This window comes from Halichoeres trimaculatus, unplaced genomic scaffold (genome assembly GCF_033239565.1).
Source record: "Halichoeres trimaculatus isolate MK-OKI-2021-1 unplaced genomic scaffold, fHalTri1.1 fHalTri1_scaffold_3, whole genome shotgun sequence".
Taxonomy (NCBI): Eukaryota; Metazoa; Chordata; class Actinopteri; order Labriformes; family Labridae; genus Halichoeres; species Halichoeres trimaculatus.
Window position 1 is genome coordinate 14,954,514 of NW_027437181.1, and position 11,970 is coordinate 14,966,483.

The following is an 11,970-nucleotide window of genomic DNA, read 5'->3' on the forward strand; positions in this document are numbered from 1 at the left end:
ACAGTATTTCAGACACACCACCACCTGTTTAACTTCATCAGCTCTTGGTCTGTAGTCAGAGCACTTCAAACACATAACCTCTAAAAAGAAATATCTCTTATTGCCCCTTTAAATCCTTAAAGACTTAAAAATTTAATGAGCTGTGGGTGGGAGAGGAGACAGCACTCAAGTTATACCTTTTATCGGATTTCACTTAATGGAGCTATTATTTGAATGTGTCTTCTCTTGCTTGTGTCTGTTTTTATGCTTGTACTTGTTTATATACCTTCTTAGAGAGCACCCTGCTTAGAGGGAAGTGCAGTTTAAATAATATTTACGAGTATTGCATTGCCATTTATTCTTTTTGTCTTTAATGGCCCAATTTTCACACAGTTTAAAGCCTGATCCAACCCGTTTGACTGTTAACATGGGTAAACTACAGTTACTTTCTTTACATTTGTCTTACTCAGAGGTTAATTTTTCTACCATTTAATATGAGTAAAACTGGCCAATTCTTGACCATAAAGAGTGAGCATTACATCCTCCATTAGTTTGGACTCGTAGAGGATGAAAGAAAAGTATACGCTACAGGATCAACATGAAAGAGCTCTAAGGAGAGATATAGCTCAAAGCATTGAAACAGTTAAGCATACAAGGCAAAGGCATTACGTTTCTGCTATAAAGGATGGACCATGTTTCTGAGAATTGCAGCAAAATGACCAAACTAGCTTTTGGTTTACAAATGACGAAGAAATTGTGAAAGCTTTGGGTCCAGCCTTCTGCTGGTTTGGTGCAGACTGAAGATTTAAGAAATCTAAACCACAAGTGACTAATCACCTAAGGGGAAATCCCCAGAACTTCATTCAATCCTGTCTTTCTCTCCCTGGGTTTAGAGTAAAATATCACAACTATTAAATTTACAGACATAAAATGTGGCAAAAAGATTCAAATTCTACAGAGACTTATTAAAATTTCTAATACTTCGTTCTGTCTCGTTTTTGATTTTTTCAACATCTTTACTATCAAACCAAAATCCACTTCATTTACACTTTATGTAGACTTCAAATGTAAAATGTGTTTGACACAATCAAGAAAATGTCAGTCTGCTCAAAACCTCAAAAAACCTCCATTATCAACGTAGTATGTCTCAATCTTTATCATGTCTTCAGAATATTATGTTATTTTAGCTGGGATTTTGCAAAACAATGCCAACACTTCAAAAACTGAAATCTAATCAAGTTTATTAGCGTTAAAAAGAGCCACATTCAGTGGCGAGTTCTAAAAAATGCCTTTAAGACTAAACAGACACCTGGATTGTTTGCTCACACTAACTTAGATTTTCGTTTTTCTTTTAAGAGTCTTAAAACCTCTAGCTAACTTTAAAGCTCAAGTAAAACTTTTCTTTTACACACCATGTTTAACTGGGTAAAATGAGTCAGAGAGTCTCAAACCCAGCTCTTAGTGAGTATTTAGCAGTGACCATTGAATATTGTTGCAGTAATTTTAACTATGGTTAGCTTAAGCTTCATTATTTTACATGAAAAAATAGCACTTCCTTTCTTTACTTGATGGCAGCACCTACAGCCAAATAACTTGAGGCTCTTTGTCGCACCAAGGTTTTCCATTCTGTCTAAATTCTTGCTTGTGTTGTACATCGCTTTGGACAAAGGTAGCTGCTAAATGAAATTATAGAATTGTAGAGCTTTCAAGCCAACTACTGTCCTGCAATTTTGAGTTTGACTGCTTTCCCTAATGCTTTTCACTGTTCCTCTTAACAGACAGAAACTACGCTCACTCTTTTTCCAGGTTAAAGTGTGTAAAAGAGGGAAAACAAACTCAAAGTAAGGATGCACTGATCTGGTCCTGGTATTAGTCTGATACAGACTCACAAAGTTAGATCTGATATTGTTGACAAAGGACTGATCTATAATTCACTTTAATGTAAACCTCAGCAGCGGATGGGAGGAATTAAATGCACATATTGCAAGTTGCCAACATTTGTTGACCAAACGGGTATAAGATACCTTCAAACGGCTGATTGGCTATCATTATCTTCCTTCATGCTATTTTAGCTCTGCCCAGTAAAAATGCTCTGATCTACATTTATAAAAGTCATAAATACCTTTAAAATCCCATAAAATGATAGTACAGTCCCTTTATATAAACTTTATTTAATTTTGATTTACAAAGTCAGAAAAGCCTAATGCCTGGACACAAAATTCACTCTCATCCTAAAATCAAGGATTAGAGAATGCTAAACTATTAATATCTATATTGTTATCAAGACCTAAAGTTGGGTTGGTGCATCACTAATCAAAAGACAGTTAAAGCAACAGTAGCATACTTTAGATTAAAAACAAGAAGCATATTTAAACAGGCAATTTTAATGTGGCTATGAACTTTACTCAAATATTACACATCTTTGGGAAAAGTACAAGCGGTTAGTAAGCCTCAAATTACTCCTCAGTACAAAACAGCTTTAATCAGCTGAAATAAAACAGCACAACATCACTGTACTCTCTATAAAAGACCTCAGCTTTTGCTTGAACATTACAATATTCATCTATAAGCACTGAATACAGATGCAGTTAATATCAACCACCAGATGGTCTGGTGTTATAAATACACAATAAAATGTTCTGTTAATAAAGGATCAAGTCCAACACAGAAAATTAAGACATGATGGGTCCCAATTACAGGGAAACAACTCAAGAAAATAATGTGACGTCTTGTTTTTGTTTTTTTTTCAATCAACATTTCAAACAACTAAAGATGTGAAATAAAAATCAGTTCATTGAACATGATGATTTGCAGACTCTATCATTGCACAGTCCAACACAAGGTGCCATCTATCAGCACAGGTAAACACATGCTTGATAAGTCCCTCTTAGGACAATGTTCCACTACAATTTGTAAAAACATCAGAGAGACATAAACATTTCAATCTTACACATTCATTTACACCAACATTCAGCTGCCATACACTGTCCTAACTCCACGATTAGCTCATTAATACACAGTCTGTACAAGTTTTTAACAAATGCATGAACACACACCCACATTCTGAATGATGTGGAAAGTTTTAAAACAACAAAGGTTTTAAAAATCTCCCTGTTTAATTTTTTAGGCTTTAATTATGTTGCTCAGGCAAATCAGAGCTTAAGAGAGACAGAAGGCTGACTTTGAAATACATCATATTTTGTGTTTTATGAGAAAATACAGGCCTGTATTTTCTCCGTTAACAGAAAAGGTTAACATGAATTACTAAGATTTTGTCCTCACAACATCACTTATAACGTGTCCTTTTTTATTATTATTATTATTTTTTGCTTTGAATGCAATTAACTCCAAAGTATACTTATCAAATTCTAAATAAAAACTCTTTTGTCCTTGGGTAAATGTTTGACTGATACGCCTGTCAACTGTGCTCAACTGTCAATTTTAGATTGTCCCGCATATGCCCCAAACTTTTGTTTTTATTAATGAAAAAAAAAACAAAAGTGGATTTAAATTCTTGTTACCTGAAATAACAAGCCATAAATGACAAAATGACACAAGGTGACTTTGAAATAAGTAGATATAGAGATTAGGCTGCAAGGTTTGCCTTCTTCTCAGGTGACTATGCAGCTCTCCTGTTAAATGTGGGTCCTTGCTGTATTAAAAGTGCAAAAGCATATTACAGAGTATGATGTAGACCTGCTCTACATGTAAAGTGTCAAGAAAAAGTCATCTTAGTTTTTTGGTTCTCTATAAATCAGATTGCCTCGGATGAATTCAGATGTTAACAATGACCACAGGAGCACAGATCAGGCAAAGCAGATACATAGCTTCTGTAATTTAAACACACAAATATTTTCAAGCAACACTCTTCTTTATATATATTTTTTGTATATACAGTATATACAGACTAATTTAATATTGGCCAAAGTCACTTAAAAGCACCATCTTCACAGATAGCTGGAGGATGAAATTGCCTTGAGATTTCTTCAAGTAAAGAGTCTGTGACTAAGAAAAATATCCAAACATCAAAAATATGATTAGAGAAAAAAAAAACACTGTTGTTCAACATGAAACCCTTGGTGTAGTTTTGTGATCCAGGATGTAAATGTTGATCATTCTAATGTGTCAGACTGGATCCAGTTATAAAAAGTAATTGACCAAAAACAAAAGAAAGTTATTTGATACCAACAAATTCTACACGATGATCACCCCCTGTAATAAGGTGCTTTAAACATTTTAACATTTTTTTATGATTGTCATGATTCAACAAGATGATCATTGTATCTGCCTGTATGAGCTGTTGTGTAATTGAAAAAAAAAGTATTCACAGAGAGAGAAGATGGTGCTAAATGCTTTGACAAGAGACAAATTCAGATATAAATTTAGACATAAATATAAAACCATATATTATTAAATGATTTAAAGGAGCTGGATTCAATGTTCCTGTGGCATCACTTTAGAATGCAAAGAGGGTAAATTACCAGTGAATTAAGAGAGGAACACAAACAAACACATTGTGAAAAGGACTATATAACTATAGCAGGAGCTTCAGATGACAAACACACACACACACACAGACAAACACGTGTCCTCTCACAAAATCCTGGACCCCAAATCTCCTCCCCAAGCTTTACCAGGTAGGCATCATGTCTGGGAACCAGACGCGGCCCAGATGCTTTGACACCTCCCAGTGGATGTCGTCAAGCCCGTAGCGGTGATCTGGAACAAGTACCTCCTCCATGATGGATAGCTGTGTCAGTCTGTCTCCACACATCTTCACAAACTCCACAAAGGCGCTGCAGGACACCTCACACTCTCCCAATCCGATGGCAGACAGCTGTGTGCAGCGCTGGGCGATGCGAATCAGCTCCTCATCCAACGGCCGCAGCCCGTTGGCACACACCACCAGCTCCACCAAACGAGGGCAGGTGAGCCCGACGCGGCCCAGCACGTCTTTGCTGACGGAGCGGCCAAAGTACAGATGTGTGACGGGGATTTCATCGCGGAAGAAAGGGCCAAACTCGTCCTCGTAGAGGAAGAAGTACATGACCAGATTAAATTTAGGAGAGTGTCGCACCATGGCGTCCCAGCTGCTCTTTTTGATGCTGTGGAACTGTTGCCCAGGATTCTCACTAATCACATCGATGCGAAGGTGCTCAAGGTGGACATGTTTCTCAGAGGAGAGGGCAATGAGAAGTTCATCACTGAGCAAATGGTAGTTGAGGGCCAGTTCTCTCAGGCCGTGACACTGATCAGCCACACACAGGATGCCTGGGGTTGAAGAGAAGAAAAATTTAAGGAGACTGTAAATCCACACAGCCGAATAAAGACAAGGGACAGAGGCCCCTTATTGGGAGAAACTTACTTTTATCCTCTCAGAGCTTTGAAACTTTATTTGATAAAACATTAATGTAGAGTGTAAAAATACTAAAGCGTGACTTCGTGAAAATCCTAAAATAACTGTATTTAATGCCTGCTTCTGTTACTTCTGTCTTCAAAGTCACACAGCCTTAATTAACTTTTTGGCTGCTGTCGAACGTGTTTTTGTATCCCTATCATTACCCTTCAATGCGAGAGAAATCCTGCTGCTAACAATACATGAGGGACTGGTGTTCCAGACTCATACGCAATGTTTGCACCAACTCTGTTCTTTAATAGTTCTTGATCCATTAATTCCTATCAATTACTGGCATTAGCACTTCTAATATCTATTCCCTCTGCTTGTCAGTACCTGCTGGGGATACGTGAGGGCAGCTGCTCATCTTCAGCAGCTTGAGGGTGTCACTGTTGTTAGCCACCAGGACTTTGAGAGAGGGATCATCCACAGGGGTGTCATCGATCTTCAGGGAGGAGAGGGATTTAGAGTTGACGAAAACCACCGTCAGGGCTGAGATGAAGTGAGACTGTCCAGAGAGCATAGGAGGAAAGACATCAAGCACTTTAAAAGACATGTAGTTTGCTGTTTGGTTTGTATCAGCACTCGCTGGAGTTAGCAGAAATGTCTAACATATCCCCCTCTCTAAACTAATGTTTGTTTTTATGCCTGTTCAGCACAAAATACAAACCTAGTAGATGATGATACTCATTAAAACATCACGTGGAAATCTCTCCATGGTGGCCTTAGTTAATAACCGTGCAAATAAAAATTCAAACACGCAGCAACTTTGTTGTTGTGGGATTTAACGGTAAAAATTGTGTAGTTTTTATCAGACAAAATACAGATTATAGCTTTTTTTGCTTCAGAAACATGTAATTCATGCCACCAGCTGCATCTTTAGCTCTGAAATGATTATTTTTTCTCTTCCCACAATACCCTACGAATCAGAGATTCTTTTGTTCATAGGCATTAACTATGATCGATTTAATACAATGTTTGGATGCTTTAAATGCTGCCGCATTCGGAGGCCTGTAAGTAACCTTTCAGACGGTACAGCAGAAATAATAAGCTCTCTAAGGCTCACCTTTGGCAGCTCCATGAAGCTGGGCCTCGCTGTTGAGATGAGCCCCAAAGTTTTCAAAGAACAATTGACCAGCTGGGAGAGGATGTCGCACGCTGCCTCTGCAGACTCTCTGCTGCTGTCCACCTAAGTGTCACAGGAGAAGAGAAAATGAAATCTAGAGACACTTGAAGTTTTACGAGAACACAAGAATACTTTTTGGCCCTGTACACATGTAGCCAGGCATTTTCAAAAATGATTGTCCCCCCTCATTCGTTTTACGCACCGGGCAAATCTGCCGATAAGTGCAGCTCAAGGCATGCCAAACTCATATTTGGCAGTGTTTTTACTTAAAACCACTGTGACAGGCAATCAGGATGAGCCCCCGTTATTCGACTGTGACATTTGAAAACTGAAAACTACATATACGGGCATCTACATAAAACCATGAAACTGGAGTTTTCCAAAATCTTCACTTGGGCCAGAGTTTTCAGAAAACATTGTTTTAGTGACATTAATGTGTGGTTTCATGTGGATGACAGGCATAAATGTATAAAAAAATATGCGGTTTCTCAGATACCCGGCCACGTGTGGACATGACCTTTACTTCACGTCTCTAGACACACACTCACCTTGAAGCTGACATACTGCAGGTGGTTGGCGTGTCTCTTGATTATCTGTTTGATGAGGTCTGGGTGTGTGGCTTTCAGGTACGAGCTGGCTGGCTGGGTCAACTCAAACTCAAAACATCGCCAAAGCTCTGGCATGTGAAAAGCCTGGTTCCAGCCGCGGCATACCTGTCATTAAGGCAATAAAGTAAAAATCTGACACCTGATTGATTCTTATTAGAAATAACCAATTACCTTGTTTGGGTGCATTTTGAAACCATTCTGTAGCCTTGAAAAAAGACGACTGAATTTTTCACAACCTGAATTAAAGCTTTTTAGAAACGTCTCAATTTGAAACACAAACTAATCAAATTGTCAAAAATTAACTTCTGGTCGCAAACATTACACTTTTTCCAAACACTAAATCTTACAATGTGAAAGAATTTCACACTGAATCAATGTTGTAAGTGTTTACACATGGGGGTTTGTGGGCAAATAACACTTCATTAAATAAGCATACAAAAAATGGCTCATAGGAAAGAACAAAAACCATTAACTAGGCAAGTCGCCTAAACACAGCTGTTGGAAAAAAAAGACAAAGTATGAGGGTTTGATCAAGAGTCAAACTGAATTTGATTTAAAAAAAAAAAAACTATGCAAAGATAATGATGAGGGATAACTGTCATTTTGATTTGTAGCCTTCCTCCCTTTCACACAGACCTACAACAAGACAGGGGAAACGTACCAGACAGATATGATTGGTGCATTCTCACACACCACTGTTAACCCTAACCATAACAATAAGGTTGAGGTTACCTGAGAAGCGTAAGCCCGATCCAGAAGTGGCAGGTACTGGAAGATGTGGAGCAGGATCTCCTGTGGCAGACACTCCCAGTGGGCTCCCTCCCCTTCAAAGTCTTTCTCCCTCCTCTGCTTGCGGGACCGTTTAAGTGTCTCCTGAGACCCTCCGCTGGTGCCACCTCCGTCCTCCTGCTTATTGCCTTTCAGCGCACGTTTCATCCTGGGTAAACAACATCCAGATGGTTGGGCTGAGTTAACTTAATGGGAAAAGGAACTCTTCATTAGCAGTATTATTTATGTAGGGCCTCTTCGTCAACAGACCTGACATGCTTAATAAACTGAATGTTATCCCATTTATCCTTATAATAACAAGCTGCACGTTTGGTAGGTTGTTGTGTGATGACACATGCTATACGGTGAACTAACACGTGTTTGTACTGCTCTGGGTGTTTTAATCAGGTAATCTTTTAATTGTTTACTTTATCATTGAGAGGGTGACTTTTATGGTGTTGTACTAGAGTGCACCTTTTCCCTTCATGACAACACATCCAACACATTTCCTGTGTCTCTCAGCTTTCCTGTCGTATAAAGCCACAAAACCTAAACTATGAGTCTTAGAAAGAAGACCAAGTATAACTCAAGATCTAACAACTGAATTGCAATTCCATTGTTTTTGTAAACTGGTGATGCTTTCTCACTCCTCATTTACATATTCTATCTTCTGAACAGAGGCCTAGGTAATGGCTCTCTTTAATTTTCTTGGATGTAATAAAACGAGGCTTAAGCTTTCCCCAGATTAAATTGTGTTAACTTAGAAGTGATTAAAAAAAACTGCATTTGGATTTCTTCTGAAAATATCAACACAGGTGTCAATGAAAACACACAATACAAACTGAAGTATGTCTGTTGCCAAGAAAGTATAACTTAATATGCAGAGTGTGTATTTCTAAGAATGAGACCATTGTTGACTATCTCTTTGAAACTGAATTGTGTACATACAATACAAAATGAAGGGGCAGATAAATGTTAAACATATATGCGCTCAGTACCACTTAACAACTAAGATCAGAAATGAAAATGCAGCAAAAAAAAAAAAAAAAAACATACTAACAGTTCTGGGATGCTAAGACAGTGCTAACATCTTTGAGGAAGCGTATCCGCTTTCTTCAACACACATTCGTAATGGTTAAAACGTGAGTGGAAGAATACTGACTGTGTGTGTGTGTGTGTGTGTGTGTGTGTGTGTGTGTGTGTGTGTGTGTGTGTGTGTGTGTGTGTGTGTGTGTGTACGTGTACGTGTGTACGTGTGTACGTGTACGTGTGTACGTGTGTACGTGTGAGTCCTCTAGCTCTGCCTCAGAATGTCAGAATGAAAACATTGTTAAAGGAGGACACGCCTCCCTTTGACTCACCATCTGATCTCTGGCTAATGTGTAATTCACAAAATAAAACTTAGCTTCTACTCATTAAAACGCATTTACTTTCTGTCTTTTTATTACCGCTAAACGTTGAACAACAACACGGATGGTTAGTTCACTGAACGTCCACGTCAAGCAGACGAGTGTTAGCATAGCCGAACCGAGCCCTGTACCATGCTAACAAGCTAACTAGCAAACAAGTTGTTGTCACTTCCAGCTGATTGAAAGTTTCACATGGGAAAGCGTATCATAAACACACATTTGCAGTTCTTAGCCGTTATGTATTAACCTGGTTATTTTCTTACCTGGTTTTTACCTCCGTCTGTTGGCTGTTTATTAGAAAAGGCGATCAATCAACGTCAACCGGGTCCGACACAAGTAAACTGCGTTCGTGCTGGTCGACCGATCAAACACATTGGACCATAGGACAGCACAGTGTGTCGGAAAGTTAGCGAATACCGACTAGAAGCTTAGAAAGGAAGTTTTTAAGAGGTGGTCTCGCCTTCTGAGCGCCTGACCTAGTTTCTTTCAGAACTCGGCTTCAGTAGTTTGCGTATCAGCCAAAGATGGCGTTTGTGTTGCTGCGTCGAGCTGTTTGTGGGCTGGCCGGCCTGCAGTTCCAGCAGACTGTCGGCAGAGGGAGCCGTTTTACCAATAACGTCCGGCGGAAAACAATTTCAAGCTGGATGATGTAGTCCATTAAGCTATGTGTGGAGAAAATGACCTGGTACACTTTCTTCTCTCGGCCTTTAAAATTTGCCACTCAAATGTGTATAGTTATGTACAAACACAAAACACGTTATATATATATATATATATTTATATATATATATATATATATATATATATATATATATATATATATATATATATATATATATATATATATATATATATATATATATATATATATATATAAGCATTTGCGAGCTGTTATGCCCTCTTTTTCACCTTTTAGAGCCTGACCCATCAAAAAAGAGCCAGAAAATTCTGTTTTTTTTTTTTCTTTGTTTCCTTTTTTTTTAGTTCATTGAATTGTATTTTTTGTTTTTGTTTTGTTTGGCTCTATTTATTTTTGGTTCTCTTTCTTTCTTTCCACTCTTCCCCCGAAAAAAGGAGGCTCATTACACTACATGCTATACAATGTTCCAGTTTTGTACTGAATAAAAACTTCAAAAAAGAAAACGAGCTGAGAGTCTGGTTAAATATTTGAACTTGTTTGATGTAGAATAGTGGGCTCAAAGCTTTTTATTTTTCTACATTTAATATACATTTAAATTCTGTAGAGCAATCTTGTGGTTACAGTATATGAAAACAAAAAAATACTGCAATTAGATTTAGGCCTTTACTAAGAAGTAAATTGCCACCTTCAGGGAATATTTCAATTTCCTGATATAGTCTCTTTTCAGATTAAACATTTAAGTCTTGTCTCATCCACACTACTATAATACTGAAGCAGACTTTTTGTCCCTGAAAGTAAGTCAAATATGCAAAGTATTAAGATCTGTGTCTGAAGGAGTATCATATATCTATAGTGATACCAAAAAAATGGTTGTAGTTAGCACAACAGAATCAAGAGTGTCAACAGAACAGACACCAAATGAATAAGCAAAATTCACAATGATGTCTATAACACTATTTTGCCACTTTTGACCCTTGTTTCAAAGAAACTGGCAACACTCATGGATTATGTTTCACAGAGCTTGAAATTTGGATTGTTGTCAGATTATCTTTCTCGTTTCTACTTTAAAACAAACTCTTGTCCTGAATAAAAGGCGTGTGAAGAAGGATGTTCTGTATGGGTTGTTTCCAGGAAGACCAAGAGTGCCACATCTCTAAATCCAAATAGGCGGTGAGGTTTTTGTACAGCAGCATCTCCTTGTTTGTTTATTTGTTTGTTTTTGTTGTTGTTGTTGTTTTTGTCAAAATTTACCTTTTGTTTTAGGAATTACTTTTACGAGTTCTTTATGTGTTTCTGGTAGAAACATTTACAGGGTTCAAAGCTCTGTTTCATTAGCATCCAATACAAACAATGTATGTGGAAAGCACTGGAGAACAAAGCAGTGTTACATGATGACAGGCCAGTTAAGAACTTTTATCGTGATCAAATATTGCTGACTTGAACTGTTGTCAGTGTTTTTGAGAGGGGTGTTATGATGAAAAAGGTCACAATCATAACTCTAGCACTCTGGAGGAGGCAGTTATGAAAGCTAGGATTTATCTGACCACATGTTGTTCTTGAGATAGGTTTTTGCTCTCAGTTGTGAATCATTGTGAGACAGCCTTTTTTATTCTACAGATTTTCATTTCTGTCTTTGTAAATGGTGGCCATGTTTATATCTTATCTGAATGTTACACAGTATCACGTTATGTATGATGCAAAAATGGGATAAATAGCATTGTTTTGATGATCACTCCAGGCAACCACACTGTTCAATGCCTGTCAAGTCAGAGCACTTTAGGCTGTAAATGGACTGTGGTTTGTAGAAAATACGGTTTCAAATAATAGGGAGCATTTCTTTGATCTTTCTGTCAAATGCATTGGTGTCACTTTTAGGGGTTTCAAATCATCAGTAGAGTTTTGTTGTTGTTGTTGTTGTTGTTGTTGTTATTATTATTATTATTATTATTATTATTATTATTATTATTATTATTATTATTATTATTATTATTATTGAGTCATATACAATATGTTACGCCTGTAGTTCAGTCCATCTGTGTATACAG

The 11,970-nt window shown here is 37.6% G+C and overlaps 1 protein-coding gene across 1 annotated transcript; it reads right to left on the minus strand.

The window, feature by feature from the left end:
- Nucleotides 1-3,466: 3,466 nt before the first annotated feature.
- Nucleotides 3,467-9,854, minus strand: LOC141788226 (F-box/LRR-repeat protein 3-like). Its single transcript, XM_074667104.1, has 6 exons — nt 9,549-9,854; nt 7,841-8,045; nt 7,049-7,213; nt 6,441-6,563; nt 5,711-5,882; nt 3,467-5,250 (listed from the first exon to the last, which is right to left on the minus strand). Exons 2-6 carry the CDS (start codon nt 8,042-8,044, stop codon nt 4,610-4,612), a joined length of 1,305 nt encoding a protein of 434 aa, XP_074523205.1. The 5' UTR covers nt 8,045; nt 9,549-9,854; the 3' UTR covers nt 3,467-4,609.
- Nucleotides 9,855-11,970: the final 2,116 nt, after the last annotated feature.